Source organism: Lepus europaeus, chromosome 3, assembly GCF_033115175.1.
Source record: "Lepus europaeus isolate LE1 chromosome 3, mLepTim1.pri, whole genome shotgun sequence".
Lineage (NCBI taxonomy): Eukaryota > Metazoa > Chordata > Mammalia > Lagomorpha > Leporidae > Lepus > Lepus europaeus.
Genome location: NC_084829.1, coordinates 61131983 through 61156485, shown reverse-complemented (window position 1 = coordinate 61156485; position 24503 = coordinate 61131983). Strand labels below are relative to the sequence as shown.

The window sequence follows — 24503 nt, the reverse complement described above, 5'->3', positions numbered from 1 at the left end:
GTATCTCCATACTGTCTTCCACACTGGCTGCACCAATTTATATTCCCATCAACAGTGAATTAGGGTACTTTTCCCCCACATCCTCACTAGCATTTGTTGTTTGTTGATTTCTGTATGAGAGCCATTCTACCTGGGGTAAGTTGAAACCTCATTGTGGTTTTGATTTGCATTTTCCTGATGCATAGTGATCCTGAGTATTTTTTCATGTGTATGTTGGACATTTGCATTTCCTCTTTTGAAAACTGCCTGTTTAAGAACTTTGCCTATTGGGTGAAATAACAGGAGATTAGGAACTAGTGAATGTGTGGTGCTAATGAACTAAGACTGTGAAAAAAGAGATGGTGAGTGAGAGAACTCACGGAGTGAGTACTCACCAGAGATGCTACAATTTGGTAACCTTGGCAACCCAGTGGGAGATGCAGGAGAATTTGAGCACACACTGAGAGCAGCACAGATTCCCTGTGTGGACCTTGGGAAAGACTATACCCACAGGAGCCAGAGATCGGAAGCTGACTACCTTCAGTGAAAAAGAGAGAGAGAGAGAGAGAGAGAAAGAGAGAGAGAGAGAGAGATATTTACCACACCTAACATGGGAGTGTCACCTTTGGCACACCCTTCATCCTGAGGAACCAAACAGAGCTCTCTGGCCACACCCATCTCAAGCCTCTAAGGCTACAACAAAAGCAGAGAGTCCACTTAATACGGGCATAGTACAACAAGAAAAAAACACCACAGCGAAGGAAGAAGAATCCAAAGAATATCTCTACAATGCCAAGCAACAAATGCAGAAACTGAGGGAACAAGAACAAGAAGACGATATCATGCCCCCAAATGAACAAGACACCCCAAGCCAAGATTATGAAGATGATGAGATGGAAGAAATGCAAGATACGGATTTCAAAAAATTTATGATAAGAACATTTAGAAGTTTTCAAAAACAAATGCTTGAGCTACGGAAATCCTTACTGGAGAGGATAGAAAATCTCTCTCATGAAAATGAAATCTTAAGGAGGAATCAAAATGAAATGCAGAAACTAGTAGAACAGGAAAGTGTGATAGTGAAGAGAAATCAAAATGAAATGAAGAACTCAATAGATCAAATGACAAACACATTAGAGAGCCTTAAAAACAGAGTCAGTGAAGCAGAAGAGAGAATATCAGACTTAGAAGACAGAGCACAGGAAAGTATACAGTCATACCAAAGAAAAGAAGAGGAAATCAGAAATCTAAAAAATATTGTTGGGAATCTACAGGATACTATTAAAAAACCGAACATTCGGGTCCTAGGAGTTCCTGAAGGCATGGAGAGAAAGGATTAGAAGGCCTTATTAGTGAGATACTAGCAGAAAATTTCCCAGGTTTGGAGAAGGACAGAGACATCCATGTACAGGAAGCTCATAGAACCCCTAGTAAACATGACCAAAAGAGATCCTCACCATGACACGTTGTAATTAAACTCACCACAGTGAAACATAAAGATTCTAAAACGTGCAAGAGAGAACCGTGAGATTACTCTCAGAGGATCTCCAATTAGACTCACAGCAGACTTCTCGTCAGAAACCCAACAGGCAAGGAGCTAAGAGAGACATAGCACAGGAGCTAAGAGAGGAAAACTGCCAGCGCAGAATACTATATCCTGCAAAGCTCTCCTTTGTGAATGAAGGTGAAATAAAGACCTTTCATAGCAAACAGAAATTGAAAGAATTCATTACCACTCGTCCAGCCCTGCAAAAGATGCTACAAGATGTGTTACACACAGAAACATGGTCATCAATATGAAAGAAGGTAAAGGAAGGAAACCTCACAGCAAAAGATCACAGGAAGTTCAAAGCATATATTAGAAAATATCTTTGGCAAATGGCAGGGCAAAGTTACTACTTATCAATAGTCACATTCAAATTTAATAGCCTCAACTCTCCAGTTAAAAGACACAGATTGGCTGAATGCGTTAAGGAACAAAACTCATCTATTTGCTGCTTACAAGAAACACATCTTTCCAACAAAGATGCATACAGACTGAAAGTGAAAGGCTGGAAAAAGATATACCATGCCAACAGAAATGAAAAAAGAGCAGGCGTAGCCATCTTAATATCGGACAACATAAACTTTAACACAAAAACTCTTAGGAGAGAAAAAGAGTGGCACTATATAATGATTAAGGGATCAATTCAACAGGAAGATATAACGATTATCAATGTATATGCACCTAATTACAGGGCACCGGTTTATTTAAAAGATATGTTAAGGGACTTAAAGGGAGACTTAGACTCCAATACAATAGTACTGTGGGACTTCAATACTCCACTCTAAGAAATAGACAGATCAACCAGACAGAAGATCAACAAGGAGACAGTAGATTTAAATGACACTATAGCCAAAATGGATCTAACAGATATCTGCAGAACTTTTCATACTACACATGAAGAATTTACATTCTTCTCAGCAGTGCATGGAACCTACTCTAGGGCTGACCACATACTAGTCCATAAAGCAAGTCTTAGCAAATTCAAAAGAATTAGAATCATATGATGCAGCTTCTCAGACCATAGGGGAATGAAATTGGAAATTAGCAACTCAAGAATCCCTAGAACATATGCAAACACATGGAGATTAAACAACATGATCCTGAATGAACAATGGGTCATAGAAGAAATTAAAAGAGAAATCAAAAATTATCTGGAAGTAAATAAGGATAACAGCACAACATACCAAAACTTACGGGATATAGCAAAAGCAGTGTTAAGAGGAAAGTTTATATCAATAGGTGCCTACATCAAGAAACTGGAAAGGCACCAAATAAATGAGCTTTCAACACATCTTAAGGATCTAGAAAAACTGCAACAAACCAGACCCAAATCTAGTAGGAAAAGAGAAATAATTAAAATCAGAGAAAAAATCAATAGGAATGAATCCAAAAAAAATTACAAAAACTCAGCCAAATGAGGAGCTGGTTTTTTGAAAAAAAAATAAATAAATAAACAAAATTGACACCCCATTGGCCCAACTAACTAAAAAAAAAGAAGAGAAAAAAATCCAAATCAATAAAATCAGAAATGAGAAAGGAAGTGTAACAGCAGACACCACAGATAAAAAGAATCATCAGAAATTACTACAAGGACTTGCAGGCCAGCAAACAGGGAAATCTATTAGAAATGGATAGATTCCTGGACACATGCAACCTACCTAAATTGAACCAGGAAGACATAGAAAACCTAAACAGACCCATAATTGAGATAGAAATTGAAACAGTAATAAAGGCCCTCCCAAGAAAGAAAAGCCCAGGACCAGATGGATTCACTGCCGAATTCTACAAGACATTTAAAGAAGAACTAACTTCAATTCTTCTCAAACTATTCAAAGCAATCGAAAAAGAGGGAATCCTCCCAAATTCTTTCTATGAAGCCGGCATTACCTTAATTCCTAATCAGAAAAAGATGCAGCATTGAAAGAAAATTACAGACCAATATCCCTGATGAACATAGATGCAAAAATCCTCAATAAAATTCTGGCCAATAGAATGCAACAACACATGAGAAAGATCATCCACCCAGACCAAGTGCGATTTATCCCTGGTATGCAGGGATGGTTCAATGTTCACAAAACAATCAATGTGATACACCACATTAACAGACTTCAGAAGAAAAATCATATGATTCTCTCAATAGAGAAAGCAGTAGATAAAATATAACACCCTTTCATGATGAAAACTCTAAGCAAATTGGTTATAGAAGGAACATTCCTCAATACAATCAAAGCAATTTATGAAAAACCCATGGCCAGAATCCTCTTGAATGGGGAAAAGTTGGAAGCATTTCCACTGAGATCTGGTACCAGACAGGGATGCCCACTCTCACCACTGAAATTCAATATAGTTCTGGAAGTCTTAGCCAGAGCTTTTAAGCAAGAAAAAGAAATTTAAGGGATACAAATTGGGAAGGAAGAACTCAAACAATCCCTCTTAGCAGATGATATGATTCTTTATTTAGGGGACCCAAAGAACTCCACTAAGAGATTATTGGAACTCAAGAAGAGTTTGGCAAAGTAGCAGGATATAAAATCAATGCACAAAAATCAGTAGCCTTTGTATACACAGGCAATGCCATGGCTGAGGAAGAACTGCTAATATCAATCCCATTCACAATAGCTACAAAAACAATCAAATACCTTGGAATAAACTTAACCAAGGACGTTAAAGATCTCTACGATGAAAATTACAAAACCTTAAAGAAAGAAATAGAAGAGGATACCAAAAAATGGAAAAATCTTCCATGCTCATGGATTGGAAGAATCAATATCATCAAAATGTCCATTCTCCCAAAAGCAATTTATACATTCAATGCAATACCAATCAAGATACAGAAGACATTCTTCTCAGATCTGGAAAAAATGATGCTGAAATTCATATGGAGGCACAGGAGACCTCGAATAGCTCAAGCAATCTTGTACAACAAAAACAAAGCTGGAGGCATCACAATACCAGATTTCAGGACATACTACAGGGAAGTTGTTATCAAAACAACATGGTACTGGTACAGAAACAGATGGATAGACCAATGGAACAGAATAGAAACACCAGAAATCAACCCAAACATCTACAGCCAACTTATATTTAATCAAAGATCCAAAACCAATTCCTGGAATAAAGACAGTCTATTCAATAAATGGTATTGGGAAAACTGGATTTCCACGTGCAGAATCATGAAGCAAGACCCCTACCTTTCACCTTACACAAAAATCCACTCAACATGGATTAAAGATCTAAATCTATGACCCAACACCATCACATTGTTAGAGAATATTGGAGAAACCCTGCAAGATATAGGTACCAGCAAAGACTTCTTGGAAAATACCCCAGGAGCACAGGCAGTCAAAGCCAAAATTAACATTTGGGATTGCATCAAATTGAGAAGTTTCTGTACTGTAAAAGAAATACTCAGGAAAAGTGAATAGGAAACCCACAGAGTGGGAAAAAATATTTGCAAACTATGCAACAGAATAAGGATTAATAACCAGAATCTAAAAAGAAATCAAGAAACTCCACAACATCAAAACAAACAATCCACTTAAGAGATGGGCCAAGGACCTCAATAGACATTTTTCAAAAGAGGAAATCCAAATGGCCAACAGACACATGAAAAAATGTTCAAGATCACTAGCCATCAGGGAAATGCAAATCAAAACCACAATGAGGTTTCACCTCACCCCGGTGAGAATGGCTCACATTCAGAAATCTACCAACAGCAGATGCTGGAGAGGATGTGGGGAAAAAGGGTCACAAACCCACTGTTGGTGGGAATGCAAACTGGTTAAGCCACAATGGAAGTCTGTCTGGAGATTCCTCAGAAACCTGAATATAACCCTCCCATTCAACCCAGCCATCCCATTCCTTGGAATTTACCCAAAGGAAATTAAATTGGCAAACAAAAAAGCCATCTGCACATTAATGTTTATTGCAGTTCAATTCACAATAGTTAAGACCTGGAATCAACCCAAATGCCCATCAACAGTAGACTGGATAAAGAAATTATGGGATATGTACTCTATAGAATACTATACAGCAGTCAAAAACAATGAAACCTGGTAATCTGCAACAAAATGGAGGAATCTGTAAAACATCATGCTGAGTGAATTAAGCCAGTCCCAAAGGGACAATTATCATATGTTCTCCCTGAGTGGTGACAGTAACCAAGCACCAAACCTGTTGAAGTGAAATGGACACTATGAGAAACAGTGACTTGATCAGCCCTTGTCCTGACTGTTGATGTACAATGTAATACTTTATCCTTTTTAGTTTTTTTTGTTTTGTTTTTGTTCTAGTTAATACCATTGATTGAACTCTGTAATTAACATACGATTATTCTTAGGTTATGAAACTTAACTGAAAAGGGATCCCTGTTAAATATAAGAGTGGGAATAAGAGAGGAAGGAGATGTACAGTTTGGGACATGCTCAATCAGACTTGCCCCAAATGGTGGAGTTAGAAATGTGCCAGAGGATTCCAATACAATCCCATCAAGGTGGCATGTACCAATGCCATCTCACTAGTCAAAGTGATCATCTTCAGTTCACAATTGATCACACTGATAGGTCTAAGAGTCAAAGGGATCACACAAACAAGACTAGTGTCTGCTAATACTAACTGATAGAATAAAAAAGGGAGAGAATGATCCAACATGGGAAGCAGGATACACAGCAGACTCATAGAATGGCTAGTGTCCTAAACAGCACTCTGGCCTCAGAATCAGTCCTTAAGGCATTCAGATATGGCTGAAGAGCCCATGAGAGTATTTCAGGCATGGAAACCCAACACACTCTGGCAAAAAAAAAAAAAAAGAGGACCTAAATGAAAGATCTCTGCGAATGAGATCCCAGTGGAAGTAACGGGGCCATCAAAGAAGGAGGTACCTTTCTCTGAAGGGAGGAGAGAACTTCCACTTTGACTATGACCTTGTCTGAATAAAATCGGAGTTGGCCAATGCAAAAGGCTTCCATAGCCTTGGCAACTCATGACTAGAGCCTTGGGAGATTACTGATGCCATAAACAAGAGTGTCAAATTGTTAAATCAACAACAGGAGTCACTGTGCACTTACTCCTCATGTGGGATCTCTGTCCTTAATGTGTTGTCCAATGTGAAGTAATGCTATAACTAGTACTCAAACACCATTTTACACTTTATGTTCTGTGTGGGTGCAAACTGATGAAATCATTACTTAACATACACTAATTCGATCTTCTGTAAATAAAGATAATTGAAAATGAATCTTGAGGTGAATGGAATGGGAGAGTGAGTGGGAGACGGGAGGGGTGCAAGTGGGAGGGAAGTTATAGGGTTGGGGAAGCCATTGCAATCCATAAACTGTACTTTGGAAATTTATATTTACTAAATTAAAGTTAAAAAAAACAAATAAATTAAATAAATGTTTAAAAAATGTAAAAAAAAATCCTTGCCCATTTCTTAACTGGATTGTTTGCTTTTATGTTTTTTGAGCTCTTTACAGTTTCTGGATATTAACTCTTTATCAGTTGTTTAGTTTACAAATAGTTTTTCCCATTCTGTTGGTTGCCTTTTCACTTTGTTGAGTTTTTTTCATTGCAGAAGCTTCTTAGCTTGATGTAATTCTAAGTGTCAATTTTGGTTTTGATTGCGTGTGCTTTTGGGGTCTTTTCTAAGAAGTCTTTGCTTATGCCAGTGTCGTACAGAGTTTGCCCAATGTTCTTCTCTAGTAATTTGATGATATAAGGTTGTAGATTTAGGTCTTCGATCCATTTTGAGTGGATTTCTGTGTAAGGTATAGGGTAGGGGTCTAGTTTAATTATTCTCCATGCAGAGATCCTGTTTTCCCAGCACCATTTATTGAAGAGATTGTCCTTGCTCCAGGAATTGAATTTAGCTCCTTTGTCTAAAATAAGTTGTTTATAGATATATGGATTGATTACTGGAATGTCTATTCTGTTCCATTGGCCCATTTATCCATTTTTTAACAGTATTCAGCTGTTTACATTATAACTGCTAATGCACACAATGGAAGGTAGTTGATGATGGCTCAAGTACTTGGGTCCCTGCCACTCACAAGGGATACCTGGATGGAGTTTATGGCTTCTGGATTCAGCTTGCCCATCCCTGGCTGTTGTGGGCATTTGGGGAGTGAACAAGCTGATGAGAGATATTTCCCTTCCCCATTGCACTGTCTCACTTGCTCTCGCTCTCCCTCTCAGAAATAAATAAACATAAAATTTTTAAAAGAGAAAACTAAAACAACATGACAAATATTGTAGTGTGCCTTACAGCAAGAAGTAATATCTATTTAGACAGCTCTGTCTTAGAAGCAGACAAGGAAAAGCTATTTATGGTGCTGGAGAGCCGTATCTTCATACACTGCTAACAGCTCCTTGGACAGGAGTTTAGAAAGAGTCTTGCAGAACATGGGAGGAATTGCTTTGTAATTAGAGGACTGTTACCATGATGTGAAATTTGTATGAACTGAAAGTTCTTCTACCTGAACCACAGCTACTCAGGATCTCATTTACATTCTTTCTGAAGCTTGGGTGGTAGCACTATGAATAGAAGAGACTATACATAAAGATGGGTTGTTTCCCTCAATAGCAGTTGTATTTTCAGAAATATCTGGAGACATTATTCACAAGAATTCATTTCTGCACAATTTCCCACTGAGAGTCTCCCTCTCTTAACACTGTGGGTGGCCAAGTTTGAAATCCACTAAAGATCCATTAGATATAAAAGAACAAGAAGAGTTATTTATTTTTAAGTTAATATATGAAGGAGTCCTTTTATTTCTAAAAGCTTCCCAACATCTGTTGGGCACCCTTTGCAAATCATCATCTTTTTCTTAATTAATTAATTTTTTCTAAAGATAATTTTTTTACAGGCAGAGTTAGACAGTGAGAGAGAGAGAGAGAGACATAGAGAAAGATCTTCCTTCCATTGGTTTACCCCCCAGATGGCCGCTTCAGCCGGTGTGTTGCAGCCGGCATGCCACGCCGATCTGAAGCCAGGAGCCAGGTGATTCCGCCTGGTCTCCCATGCAGTTGCATGGCCCAAGCACTTGGGCCATCCCCCACTGCCTTCCCGGGCCACAGCAGAGAGCTGGACTGGAAGAGAAGCAACTGGAACAGAATCCGGTGCCCCAACCGGGACTAGAACCCGGGGTGCTGGCACCACAGGCAGAGGATTAGCCTAGTGAGCCACGGCGCCGGCCTCTAAAGATAATTTTTAATGTCACAGAATTTAATGACAGTCACTGGATATGATAACCATATTGTGGACTTATAATCAAATATCCTGTATCACTTACAGTGCCAAATTACACAGATGTTTGCATACATTTGAATAGGTAAGTATTTCTAAAAACTAAGCTGTAAAATGAGCAAGTTTTTCTCCTTCATGTTAAGGAACATGCAGTGGATTTATGTGATACTAGTAAAATAAAAACCTAATCTTTGTACTTGGATATGTAAATATCATGTCTTCAGATATGGCCACTCAAAAGTCAAAGTGCACCCCCCAAAATTATAACATCTTGGTATCTTCCTAGGGATATAACAGTAACCAAATCTGATCCAGCTTTTTCTGTTGAGAGAAAATTTGTCTCAGATGGATTTGCTTAACTTCAAAGTAGACCATGCAAGAGGACCACCTGAAAACTTAAGATTTGTTTTAATTTTTGGTTAGCAGATAATATTTTGACCTTCATGAGACACAGTGCAGTATTTCTGGGGCTGCTGCTGTGGTGCAGCAGGTTAAAGCCCTGGCCTGAAGCGCCAGCCTATCATATGGACTCTGGTTCTAGTCCCAGTTGCTCCTCTTCCAATCCAGCTCTCTGCTATGGCTTGGGATAGCAGTAAAAGATGGCCCAAGTCCTTGGGCCCCTGAACCCATATGGAAGACCTGGAATAAGTTCCTGGCTCCTGGCTTTATATAGACACAGCTCAGGCCTTTGCAGCCAGTTGGGGAGTGAACCAGCAGATGAAAGACCTCTCTCTCTGTCTCTACCTCCCTCTGTAACTCTGACTTTCAAATAAATAAAATAAATATTAAAAAAATTTTTCAACAGATGCACATCACATAAACTAATCCTGTCAGCCAGTCAGTACATCTCCCACCCTTCCTCCATGTTTAGTGCATATGAGCTCTTCTCCTTCAGTTGTTTACAGCATGTGTAATACAATATTGCACTGTGGCTCATTAGAATCTAATACTTCTATCTAACTAAGTTTGCAACCCTTTATCTATCCTCCATCTATCACCCTATCATGCACCTTTTCCAGTCTCTAGTAATCACTATTCTAAGGTCAGATTGATTTTTTTTAACTTTCACATTTAAAAGAGAACGTATTGCATTTTCCTTTATCTGGCTTATTTCACTTAGAACAGTAAAGTCTATTCCCATCCATTTTGCTGCAAATGTTTGTATTTCATATTTTTATAGGTGAATATATTCATGGGGGTGGAAATAGAGAAAGATCATTCTTTGTTTATCCATTCATCTGTTGCTTGAGACCTAAGTTGATTCTATATCTCAGCTTTGGTGAATAGTGCTGCAGTGAATATGAAAGAGCAAGTATCTCTTTTACACGCTGATTTCATTTGGTTTGGACATCCAGGAATGAGATAGCTTGATCATTTAGTACAGTAGGCCTATTTTAGCTTTTTGAGGACAGCCCATGTTTTTTTTTAACTGTACACCAATCTACATTCTCATTAACAGCGAATAAGAGTTTTCCTTTTTCCAAATCTTTGCCAGAACTTGTTACCTTTTTTTCCTTCTCATAATAGCCATTCTAACTGGAGTGAGGCCATGTGTCATTATGGTTTTGGCTTGTATTTCCATAATTGTTAGTGATATTGAACCTATTTTCATATATCCATTGGTCATTTTTTTTCTTCTTTTGAAAACATGTCCCTTCAGTTCTGTTCCCATTTCCTAACTGAACATTTTAAACTTTATTTTGCTACAAAGATTATGAAGCTCCTTATATGTTCTGGATATTAATCTTTGCTAGATTAATGACTTGCAATTTTTTTTCCTGATTTGTAGGTTATCTCTTTGTGAATTATTTCCCATGTTGTGCAAAGCATCTTAGTTTGATATAATCCCATTTATATAGTCTTGCTTTTGTCACCTGTACTTTGGGGGTCTTACCTAAAATAGCATTGCCTAGCCTAAAGTCCTTAAGAATTTCCTCTATTTTCATCTAGTAGTTTTATAGTTTCAGGTCTTACATTTAAGACTTGGATCCATTTTGAGTTGATTTTTTTATGACAAATCTAGAGTCAATTCACAAACCTTCTAAATCAGAATACCGGAGGGCAAGTAAAGGGGAGCAAGAGAATCTGCATTTATAAAAGTCACACAGGAGATTCTCTGGCATCCTCTGTGGTGCCAGTCCACAGACCAGGGAACAGAAATTTCTATCCTCTGAAAAGCATATATTTTGGACATAAGCCCTTAAAATCCTTGCTGCGACGTATATTCCCCATTGAATGGGATGTGTTTTCCAGAGCTTTGTTCATGTACTGATGTTGCTTCCTTCAAAGAGTGTAGAGGAGTAAATCCTATTTATTCTATGACACATAGCTTTGTCCTTGACATAGTACACAACAATTGGCAAAAAAGAATATGATGTTTTGGTATAAAAGTCAAAACTTTACCAACATCTGGATTCTTTCCCAGTTCCATTTTAATTCATAAAAATGCTCTGACTTCCTTAGAGGGTGATTTATGCTTTGTATATTGCTTCCAGGTCTTGCAAAGGATGAAAATGTTAAAACTTTCTCAGAAAAATGTGTTCTTCGTGAATAAATTTTCACATAACTAATTACATTAAGTACTGTTAAATAAATTCATAGCAATGTTGGAACAAAGGAAAGTGGGCCAACTGGTGGGAGTTATGAGGGGGACACTCTTTCAGTCACTCTTTCCAAAAGTCAGTTGTCTTACGTAAGGTCCATCAATCTCAGGCTGCTCTTTCTTGGATGAGATTGCCTTTTGCTTCAGAATGTGGAGAGGAATCCAAGTGGGTTAAGTGACAGAAAAAACTTGTGACTTCAAAGCTCTTGAAGTAGGAATTTAATAATGGAGATCTTTGGCAAGATCTACATAGTAGCAACTTCAGGGCCAGGTGTGACACAGTTGGTAGCAAAGAAGAAAAAAAAACTGTTGCTAAAATATCTGGTACTCCAGGAGGTCTTTTTTGAACCTCAAAGTGCAATTTGAACTGAAGTGTACAGAGGTTCTATCATCTGACAAAACCTCAACTAATTAAAGTTGAAGTTTTCCTAGTGATGTATTAATGGAATTTCAAGATGGGCCAATGGGTTCTTGACACTTGCCCTTAATCGTCCATTAAAGGGGTCTCCTCCCTTTTCTGGAATGCTTTCTGTAGAATTTCTTTTCATCTGTCTACTCTGGCTGCCTGCTGACTTACAGATGCACACACTAAGTTATTTCCACTTGAGTTTGTACAACCAACATCTTAAAACACCTGATGAAAGTAAAAATAGGAATTGAGGCTTGATTTATCTACAGAACCTGATTAACAACACAGCTTTGATTTGTTTTAAATATGAAAGTCTTCTTCCTGTATTTCAAATCTATTTGAGTCTATGCAATTAAAGTTGTTCAATCAATATTTAGATTGGTTTGACTTTCATATATGTGGTATTGGCTTCATCATAAAAAGAATAGTTTGGGAGCCAGCATTGTTGCATAGCAGGTAAAGCCTCCCACTGTGACACTAGCGTCCTATATGGGCACTGGTTTGAGTCCCAGCTGTTCCACTTCTGATCCAGCTCCCTGCTAATGTACCTGGAAAAGCAGCAGAGGATGGCCCAAGTGCTTGGGCTCCTGCCACCCCCATGGGAGACACAGAAGAACCTCCTGGCTCCTGGTTCCAGCCTGAACCAGCCCTGGTTGTAGTGGCCATTTGGGACATAAACCAGCAGATGAAAGCTCTCTCTCTCTTCACCTCCCTCCCTACCTCTCTCCCTCCCCCTCTTTCTCTATAACTCTGCCTTTCAAATAAATTTTTAAAAAAGTTTTTTAATTGATTAATTTGGTCATTTTGGAATGCAGCTTTCCAGAGTGTAACATTCTTAGACTTTAGCCCAAAATATAAATGCTTAACACTAAGCTTTCAACTCCAAGTTAGGAAGCAAAAGTACATTAACTTTATCCAGGCTCCAACAATATTAAGTGTCCAACTAACACTTTAAGCTGCACAAGAAAATACCTCCGTACCTGCCAAGTGGTCTGACTGTGCTTTTACCATGACTCTAAAGCAGTGAGGAACAGGCATTGGCTCAGCAGTTCTCAAAACTTTGTTTTATAACCCAGAAAGAGAAGAGTTTGTCTAGGATACTTTATCATCATCTTAGTGACATGGATCTGTAATCCCCCAGTACCAATTTTGCAAATGTCTAAGATTCTATGTCTAGCAACTATGTATATCTACATAAGGCAAGATGTGTGAACTACAGAAGCAAGGAGAGAGGAAAAGGGGAAGAAAATCAATATTCAATGGGATTCATTTAACCACAAATGGCAAAAATCCCACTCAAACTGAATTTAAAAACATAAAAAGAGATAGAATATATTAGTTCACCTACCTTCAGAGTATTGGCTAGATCTGTTACCCATCTCTCTCTCACAGTCACTTGCATTTCCTTACTAGGTATTATTTATTGTCAGCCAGGATTTCCCCTCTTGAGAGCCAAGTGCCAGCAGCAACTACCAGCCTACCAGTCCCAGCAGAAAGACCTATCCTAAGAGTTCTAGCAGAGGTACTAGGGATCCAACTTTGACTGGTACCAAGGACTCAGTCGCTTGCCTGGTACCAAGGACAGAGTCTTTCCCCCTCACAGGCCACAGAGGATGAAGATGTAGAGGGGTAGGTCCTGCAAAGGAAAACTGCAGCTACTGTCACTTTAAAAAAGGAAAAAATAGAAACAGAGAATCCCAAAATAACAGATTCCAACTCCCTTTCCCCTCTGAGACTGTTACCCTGGCAGGCGAGAGGAGTATTTTTTCTCAGCTCTGCCTGCAGCAGCACTTGAGGCCTGGAGCCACCAAACCATATTTTAAGTTGGAGTGTTGTACAGTCATTATAGCTCCCCACTGTGCCTTTTTTCAGAATTACCACAAGTACACCTCTTGGAGGACTTTGGCCTCTGTATGAGAAGCTTATCACCAGCTTAAAATTCTCCAAGCTTTGAGCCTAAGATGGTTTTTCCTAACAGGCATTTGAAGCCCTTTATTGATGCAGAACCACACATTTTTAATGAAGCCCTGGAAAGGTACCTAGAGTGTAATAAAAGATGGGATAAATCAAAAATAAAAATAGATGGCTTAAAATAGAAATCATAGCTTCAGACAATCTATAAGGCCATTAATCTGCTTTCAATGTAAAGTACACAGCCTAAAATAATCAAAAGTTAAACACAGAGGGAAAAAGGGATAGATGAATGTAGTTATAATTTTACTTATATATGTGTACATTCATATATGTGTATGCCTACATGCAGATGTATAAAATATCAGGTTTTCTGATCACTTTTTAATTCCTTTTTTCTTCTCAGTGATGGTGAAAACTGGTTTTGTGAGTGTCCAAGGCTGTATTCTGGCCAGCTGTGCCAGTTTTCAATTTGTGAGAACAACCCGTGTGGAAATGGTGCCACCTGTGTTCCAAAATCTGGAACAGATATTGTCTGTCTCTGCCCATATGGGAGGTCTGGACCCCTCTGCACTGATGGTAAGAGCCTTTGATTATATTATAAATTTTATTTATTTATTTTCACTTTGTTTTGAAAGACAAAAGAGACAGAAAGAGAGAGAAATATCTTCCACTGATTCACTCTCCAAGTGCCCACAACAGCTTGGTTCACCCAGGTCAATGCCAGGAACCTGTAATTCAAACCAGGTCTACCACATGGGTGGCAGGGACACAAGCATTTGACCTATCACCTGCTTCCTCTCAGGGTGTGCATTAACAAGAAGCTGAAATAGGAAGCCAAACCAGAACTTAAAGCCAGGCATTCTGGGGCCGGCGCTGTGGTTCACTCGGCTAGTCCTCTGCCTGTGGTGCTGGCATCCCATATGGGCACCAGGTTCTGGTCCCGGCCACTCCTCTTCCAGTCCAGCTCTCAGCTGTGGCCTGGGAAGGCAATGGAGGATGGTCCAAATGCTTGGGTGCCTGCACCCGTGTGGGAGACCGGGGGGAAGCACCTGGCTCCTGGCTTCAGATTGGCGCAGTGCCGGCCATGGCGGCTGTTTGGGAGGTGAACCAACGGAGGGAGGACCTTTCTCTCTGTCTCTCTCTCTCACTAACTTTACCTGTCAAATAAATTTTTTTAAAAAGCCAAGCATTCCAATAAGGATTGCAGACGTCCCAAATGACATATGAGATGCTATATCCAATGCCTGTCCTAAGTCTTTGATTATTAAACATGGAGCACAGGCAGAGAGACCTGTAGAAGACAGAGTCACTCAGAGCAATGAGCAGTAGCACCTGGCTGATCAAACAGAGCAGACCCCTTTCATGGTTATTTTCAAGTCAACGGAGACAAGACTGGAGAAACTAATCACTGAGCAAGCATTTCTCAAACTCCACAAGTAATTATGAAAGAGAGGTAATGAGTTCTCCCTGAAGTAAGACTAGGAAAATTTTTCTGTATTAATAAACCTCAAAGCCAATCTAATAATAAAAAAAGGAAGATCAGGACAGTACATGAAATCAAATCGCTTTATGTCATGTTAGCAAAATGAGAGTATAATACTAACAAATCTATGTATCACAGCACAATATTTTGTATTAAAGATTACAAAACCCATGACAACAGTATTACAAACCAAGAAACTGAATCACAAAAAATAGCAATACATTTCTCTTTAGGAAAAACCTAACATGTAGAAATCTTAAATTACAAAAAGTCACAAGATGCTGTAATATAAGATTACTTAAGAGGCAAATTGCCTAGGAATTTAATGTTAGCTTTGATGTATGAAAATAAATACCTGTAAATATTTTCAGAAATAGTAAAAAGCAATTGATATTCATTTTTAATCAATGCAGGACTAGTTTCATCTTTATTTTTACCATAGAGATGAAAAACAAAGTCTATTCCTTTGGTACTAGACATACTTGGCATGAAATTTTAGGATAAGGCTACCAAAGCAAGCACAGGGTCTGGAGCCCCAGGCACACAAAATGAAGCAAACAGATCCAGCCTGTGATGGATCATTCAAGGATGGGCATCAGACCCTAAGGTGACAGCTATGAAAACTGACACTGGAATGAGGAAGAATCTGTGACTGAAGAGTTCTGAAGGTTTTGATGCGTATGTCTTCGAAGGGGACTAAGCCAGTGGACAGGTGTGTTGTTAGGAGAAGGGAAGAGTCAGATGGGAAGAGCTATGATGTACTTGTACTAGGAATTTCATTCTGTGTATGGCAAGGCTATATTTGAAGTTAGTCAAGTCGTTTTTATAAAAAGAAAAATCATGGACTGGATGCAACTGAGCTGTCTTGCGTATAACAACCTCATGCTTCTCAGATGTAGTCATTCTATTTTGATAAAAGCTATTGAAAATGCAACTGGTTATAATATGAAATATAAAATGAAGGTTTATAAGAATGTATTCACACACCCAATCTCATTAGAGTTCAAGGACAAACAGATCTATGGATTATTGAGACAGGAAAAAACCAGACAAAATTGGGCTCTTAACCTGAGTTTAACAAGAAATTCCTGCATCCACCCATCCAGTGGAATTTCTTACAACAATTAGTTTTTTATTAATAGATTCCACAAAATGGCTAGATCTAGATAAAGATATCAGAAATGTAAAGGTTGTGAAGAAAGATGACAAACAACCTCAATGAGCTCATCTACAAACACAACACAAAATTCCGAAGAATTATGAAGTAAATAAACAAGGGGTGACAAAAGTAACCAGAATGGAGAACATTATTCTAGGTAGGTCATATAGACAAGGACAGCTCTCAGAAGAGGCGATATTTGTGCTAATACCTAAAGAGTTAGGAGCATGGTTTGTGAAAAATAGGAAAAAAAAATGCTATCAAGGCAGAACTTTCAGAAAATGGAAGACTCTGAAGAAAGGTAGAATCTGGGCTTTTTAAAAAATGAAAAGGTGTTACTGTGTCTTAGTTTATTTAGGCTACTGTAAGAAAATACCATGGACTGGGTTCCTTGTAAACAAGAGAAACTTAGTTTTCACAGGTCTAGAGGCTACGAAATCCAAGATCGAGGCACAAGAAGATTCAGTCCTGGTGAGGGCTGGATTCATGGTGCATGAGCTGTAACATTCTCACCCAGTGCAAGGGATTAACTCCTTTGTAAGGACATTAAATCTCATTCATGAAAGTTCGTCCCATGATCTAATCACTTAACAGAGGGCCAACCTCCAAATACCATCACACTAGAAGATTAAGTTTCAACATACGAATTTGGGGACATATAAACCTTCAGTCTATAGGAATAAATGAGTGAGGAAGAAAGTTATATCTGATGTTAGCAGCTCTATACCATATGGCAACAGGGTGAATTTTTAAAAAATGTGTGTGTGTGTGTGTGTGTGTGTATATATATATATATATATATATATATATATATATATATAAAATTTACTTGAAAGGCAGAGTGACAGAGAGAAAATGGGAGACAGAGAGGGAAACAGATCTGTCTCCTATTTATTCCCTGGCTAAGCCAGGCTGAAGGCAGCATCCCAGAACTCCATCCAGGTCTCCTACATAGGCAGCAGGAGCCCAAGCTCTTGGGCCGTCATCAGCTGCTTTCCCACATGTATTAGAAGGGAACTGCATTGGAAGCAGAGCAGCACGTACTTGAATGACACTCTTATATAGGATGCTGACATGACAAGCAGCAGCATAGCCCACTACACAACACCAGTTCCAGGGTCCCAGGTTTATATCTATTTCTAGATGCCTTAGGAAACCATTGGGAGATTTCAAACAGATCTAAGTGTTTTTGTTTGAGCTAGCTTGACTGCAATAATGAGAACAATTTTAAAGGCTATTGTGGTGATCCTGACAAAAGATAATTATGCCTAAGGTGAGGGTGACAGCAGTAGATATGGGAATGAGTAAATGGACTTGAAATTTGTTCTAAGGATACAACTGACAGAATTACTGGGAAGCATGTGAACAGGGTAGAACCAAGAACAAAGTTTAGATTCCTTTGTTTTATTTGAATTGTACAGTAGATAGTGGTGCCATGAGGAAGAATGGAGATACTACAGGGTGTTTTATGGGGAATATTAAGAGGTAATCAAGAGTTTTATTTTAGATAGATGAAGGAAAAGATCCCTGTTAGATGTCCAAATGAATATGACATGTAGGCAATTGGATATCTGAAGCCATTGCTTTAAGAACAGATCAGAACTGGAGATATAATTTGAGGAGTCATCAGAATGGAAGGAGTGGTTAAAAATATAGAACTATAGACTGTCTAAGGAAAAGTGTAAGCCCCTGGGATACCAATACTTTGTTGTCTGGTAGAGGAGAGGAAACCATATTCCATAACACTGCAACCTCTCACCCCCTCCCTCCTGCAAACACTCCCTATCTGCTTTAGTCCCATAAATATTGTTCCTTTTGTGATATAATCTGGTCGTAGCTTGGATTCCCCACAAAAATAGAACATGAATTAAAAAAAGAAAGATTGCTTGCAATCAAGTTGATTACTTTGGAAATACAACAAAACCCAGGAAACAGGAGTGAAGACCTAGAGAGAATGCTGTGGGGATGGGAAGAAAGTACAAAGGCACATACGGAGTTGAACAACTCCATGGGCAACTGTGCTTGCCTTCGCTGGGATCTTCAGAGGAGCTGCACAAAAACGGGTCTCACTGTCTGCTTAAGGAGCGCAAGGGAGAAGTGCTTAACCACTGACTCATGGTGCATTTTGACTGAGGGTGGTCCCACAGGACATTCATTCTCCCATCTGTCTAGATTGCTGTGCAACACTGCGTAGAGTGCAGGTGTCTTAGTTGACAGCCTAGGATGAAGAGAAGCTGGCGATGAAAGAAAGGGAGCTCAACGAATCAATATACCATTTCAATCACAAAAGCCCACTCAAGGGTCCACTCCCTTCATGAGCCATTTTTAATTCAGGCAGGCATTAATGCTTTATTATTCTACCAATTAGTGTGAAATGATTCTTCCCCCAAATCATTTATTGGACTACACACAATCACTAATGTGACCTCTAGAAGAATGATCACACCATGCTGAATATCTATGTATTTACAGAGAAAAGCATAGGGCAAACCCCTAGGCCTAGTTTTTGCCTGGTTAAGACATGTTAGAATAAGCTCAGAATAGGATGTGGCACTTTGCTTTTTTATTAATATCAAAGGATGAAAAGTCAGCTATTTTATTTCATCAGCAGTTATACCTACTACATTGCACTTTCCTTTCAAATAACATCCGTTTCTACCATCCTAATACACTCTTGGGGGATAGTAGAAAATATAATTGGAATATTTCCTACCTTATTGATAGTTCCAGTAGGGATTTTATTCTTGGGGTTTATAGCAGTGATGACGAGATCTAAAGCAAATAAATGTTGCAAATAGAAAAGCTGCAATAGACTTCCTTTGTAAAGAGCTTTCCTTTCTACATCTCACCATTCATACTTCCTATTTCCTCTTCCTGTGCAAGAACAATCCATTCTTGTTTTCTTAACCACATCATTCTAAAGACAAAGGGGGAGTGCTTTATCACCTCTCTTGTCCTATTATGTCCCTTCTATAAACATTTCTTAATTAATTTGCATTATCCTCCTAATTTAGAGCTCCCAATGAAATATATCCCTAGAGGAAAGCAGGAAAACATACTGAGAGCTCAGGCTCCAGAACCAATGCAACTGGATTGGAATCACTGTTCATCTTCTGCCTAGCTGGCCAAGTGACCTGGGACAAATTACTTGGTCTCACTGTACTTCAACTTTAATGAGACTAATTCTAGAACTTACCTTCTAAGAGTCATGGAAATAAGATAATGCATGTAGTGTTTAACACATTTTCAGCATATACAAAATGCTTTTTTTTTTTTTTTTCAAGATAGTCAGGGTAGGATTCTTACCCTTCACCTGAGGCTGCTACTTCCTGCCATTGTAGGAAGGAAGGCTGAATCTGCACCCCAACTAAAAAGAAAGTTCTCTAGAATGTCAGTGAAGCCCCAAATTAATTTCCTTTCAAGAATTTTCTGGGGCCACTGTTGTGGCACAGCATGTTAAGCTGCTGCCTGTGATACCAGCATCCCATGTTGAGTACCAATTCTAGTCCTCGCTGCTCCACTTACAATTCAGTTTCCTGCCAATGTACCTGGGAAAGCAGCAGAAGATGGCATGAGTGCCTGGGCCCCTGCTACCCAAGTGGGAGACTCAGATGGAATTCCAGGCTCCAGACTGTGGCTTGGCCCAGCCCCAAGGTTGTAGCCATTTGGGAAATGAACCGGAAGGTAGAAGATCTCTTTTTCTCTCTGTCTTCCCCCCCCCCCCCCGCCTCTCTGTAATTCTGCCTTTCAAATAAACAAAATAAACCTTTTTTAAAATAGAGTTTTTCTATGTTAGCGACACACTTTGCAGGGATTAAAGACAATCCAAGGTATTACAAAATCAGGGAGGAAAGCAGCACTCCGGGGACTTGGATAATCACCAGGCTACTTAAGGACAAGATACTTCTGTAAAGCAGCTTAATGTCAGACTGGCATTTTATAACAGTATATTTCAAGTACATGCAATTTTCTGTCATGTAAGCTCATAACTCTTTTGATAGCCTCCCCTCTGATATGATCCAGCTTCCTCTCTCAACCTCAGCAGCCATTTGATTGCCCTGCTGTTCAATGCATATCAGAATCCCTCATTCCTGACCATGTTTACATCTGTATTTTCCAGCTCCTGGTAAAAAAGAAATGTAAAGATCAAGCCCCATCCCAGAGGAAACAGGGACAATTGTGGCCACACAATAAATTGTGCAGAATGGCATTCTTCTTACTCTAGGTTGAAGGCAGCCTTTGAGTGGCATTTTTTTCTTCCTGAAGACCTGAGAAAAATTGCCTTTCCCTTTGCTCAATGGGAAGGTGAGCACCTCCCACACAGCACACACACTTCCCACCCCCTATTTCAGCATCTGAAAAGAGAAAAAGTTAGGTTGGCACTTATAAAAAAAGCACTTATATAATTATATTTTTCAATGTACAGTGAAATTTTCTTGAAAAGTAGCCTCAATGGACTCCTGCTACCCACTCCATCAACACTGTATTAGGACCTTTCTTTCTCTATGTAGCAGCAGTCCCAGCACAGCAAAGTTAAGTTTACCATTTCAGGCACTGCCATCAGTACCGTGTTTTTATGTACAAATAAGTAATATGTGTGTGTATCTGGAGAACATGTCCTGATCAAAGGCTTTCGTTAGATTTAAATATTGCTCATATGTCTGTATTTAATTCTATAATATCTCTCTGAAAGCACTGTGCTTCCTCCTAATGGTCTGTGGATTTTATTTACACATAGTTACATATAGTGTCATATGTGTTTTTATATGAAATATATATAAATATAAAAACACATATACATAATACATACATAAAATAATAAGGTATTTACAGTTGCAAAAGGGTCTTCAAGTTGACTGGCCAATATACCCTTTTACTTTCCTTTTTCATTAATACATACTTGACTTTTTCAACTTACTTGTAGAATACTTTAATGGAGCATTAAATCTTTGACTATAATATGAACTAAAAATATGTTATCTCTAAAATTTTAGAAAGCAAGGGAGGGAGCATAGGAAACAGAGAAATAATTATATTTTATATATATAATATATATATTAACTTCATTAAATCTGTTCTAAATAAATAAACAGAAAAAAATTTACAGGCAGAGTGACTGAACAAGAGGGAGAGACATGAACAGAAGGGTCTTCCACACTGGCCAGCTCTGGTCCAGGCAGAAGCCAGAAGCCCAGAAATCCACCCTGCTCTCGCATGTGGGTGCAGAGGCCCTAGTTCTTGGACTACCATCTGCTTCCCTCTCAAGCACATTAGCAGTGAACTAGATTAGAAGCAGAGCAGCCAGAGATTGAACCTGTGCTCTGATGTGAGATGTAGGTGTTTCAAGTGGCAACTTAACCCACTGCACCACAATATCTGCCACAACATTTGATTTTATTTGGGGCAGCAATGTACCCAATTAAGACTTTCCAGTCTCCCTTAAAGCAGAGTGTGGCCATAGCACTAAATTCTGGACGATGATGGTAAGAAAAATGTTAGAGTATTGTGCTGACTTCTAGAAAACATCCTTAAGAGGGGAATAAACACCCAACCTTCCACCTTTCTGAAGCCTAAAATGTGGATGAGATGACTTGAGTTCCAGGAGTTATTCTGAATCATAACATGACTTGAGACTGAAAATACATAAATGTAGAGTCAAAAAGATGAAATAATCTTAAATTCATGATTACTATAAAACCACTACTGGACTTCATGTTAATGAGAGAGAAGTAATCTACTTTTGTTAAACCAATGTTATTTTCATGTGTTATCAACTAAACCTAGTCCTTATATAGTGTCAAGATGTTCCTGAACTATATATCCTGAAATGTTTTCTTAAATATTTCTGTTTTTATTCACAAACCTTTAGACTCCTTCTCAAAGAAAGAAAAAGGACAAGATTTCTGGTGGTATCTTTTTTAACTCATTTCAGTCTAATAAATCTAATAAATTATAATTTAGAAAATATTTTTGCAACTCAGTGAAATTCTGGTCAGAGTACTATTTATTTATTTTTTAATATTTTAAATTTATTTTTATTTGAAATAGTTACACAGAGATGGTGAGAGAGAAAGAGATCAATCTTCCACATTCTGGTTCACTCCCCAAAGTGGCACAATGGCCGGGGTTGGTTAGGCCAAAATCAGGAGCCTGTAACTCCATCTAGGTCTCTCATGTGGGTGCAGGGGCCCAAGGACTTGGATCATCTGCTGCTGCTTTGCCATGTGTATTAACAAGGAGAGGATCAAAAGTAGAGCAGCCAGGACTCACACTGGCGCCCATCTGGGATACTAGCAGGCAGCAGCTTAACCTTCCATACCACAACATGGGTCCCAGAGTATGATGTCGATACAAAGAAATAACATGGGAAGCAGCACAATGAAAAACTACCTTTTTCAGATTATCAAAATAATAAAAAAGCAAATTTAAGTCTTTCTTGTGAAACTTTACCTCTTATATTAAAACTACCGCTATTGGGGGCAGCATTGTGGTGTAGCAGGTTAAATCTCCACCTACAATGCTGGCATCCCATATGGGCACTTATTCGAGACCCAGTTGCTCCACTTCAAATCCAGCTCCCTGCTAATGCACCTGGGAAATCAGCAGAGAATGGCCCAAGTTTATAGGACCCTGAGCCCACCTTGGGGACCTGGAAGAGGCACCAGGCTCCTAGCTTCAGCCTGGCCCAGCCCTGGCCATTGAAGCCATTTGGGAAGTAAACCAGCAGATGGAAGATCTCTCTCTCTCTGCCTCTCTTTCTCTCTCTGTAACTCTATCTTTCAAATAAATTTTAAAAAGAAAAAGAAAACTGTCACTACCATGCAATCACACTAAATGAAAAAATCAAATAGTTTATAGACTTTCACATCTTAATTTCTAGGCAGCTATACATCTGTTATTGCCCACTTTTAAGCAAAAAAACAAAGAATGTCCACCATCAAACTCTTACAGTTTGTCTCCATCAATAGAACATTGTCAGTAGAACACTTAATGCCAAAGGCTTATTTTGTTTATTTACTCCAGTATGTTGTTTTTATTTAACAACCTCGCACAATTCTGTCTTCCAACACAACCATTTCCTGCTTATTAGAAATGTCCTTGAAATGGATAGACTACAAGCAAGCAGAATGGTGTCTCCTGAATCTATATATATGCATATAAATTGGATTTTGTAGACTGTGGAAATATCAACCTCTGCAGTTTATCCTGAAGCTCACCAGAGACTTTAACCTTGCAGGTCTGTCAGCCCAGGCCCTTCCACAAAGAGTTATTTTTTTGTATCAAATGAATACTGTCAGATTCTACCACACCTATCAGGTTATGCTTGGTTGGTTTAAAAGCTATAATAATGTGATGCACCTGCCAGTTACTAAGCAGTGGAGAGTACAAACACATTCATTGTGCATAAAATAAAAAGCTTCACCAAAATGGAAAATAGATTAGAGACTGAATAAATTTATGCCATATGAAAAACTGTGAAGTCAATATTTTATGAGGAAGCAATTTAATTTATTGATCATTAGGAATGAAATAAACAGTGGATGGAGACGCCCATATGTGATATAAATTGCTAGTCAATATTAGCAACTATTCAAGTTTTTCTTTGTTTATATCCCTGACAAGCTCAAATTGCACCTTTTGTAATACTTTGTCACTCCATCCCTTTGATCTTGAAAATGGTCTCCTATTTTCCTTGGGATAAAATAAGAACTGCTTAAAATGATGTATAAACTTGGCATGGGTAGTCCCCAGCTAACCCAATAGCCCCCACATTATCCACCCTCTATCAGAATGCTCTTCCCACTATTTTCTCTTTACCTTTTAAATGTTGGCCATGCATCACACCAGTCTTTTCATCAAACTATAAGTTCCACCAAGCTAGTCACTGCATCTGCCTTGTTTATCACCATATCTGCAGAGCAATGAATGGTGCCTGACACCTGATTGCTGTCAAAGTTTAGTTGAGTTGAAAATAATCTGAAAGTATTTCAGAATATTAATCTAAGCTGTTACCTGAGCCTACTGTGATACCTATTACTTAGGAGGTAGTCAACATGTATTTGTCAAATTTGAAAAGTAACCTAATAAAATAATCAACGAATGTTCAAAATCCAGAACATTTTCAAAATGGTATTCTACAGCTCATTAATCCAACAAGGTGGTCCATA

At 38.7% G+C, this 24503-nt stretch overlaps 1 protein-coding gene across 1 annotated transcript in view; it reads left to right on the top strand.

The window, feature by feature from the left end:
* Nucleotides 1–24503, top strand: part of EYS (eyes shut homolog) — a 1789541-nt gene that overhangs the window by 1591216 nt on the left and 173822 nt on the right. Inside the window, 1 exon segment of the mRNA XM_062187220.1 lies at nucleotides 14097–14269. Within this exon segment, the coding sequence (XP_062043204.1) occupies nucleotides 14097–14269 (173 nt within the window).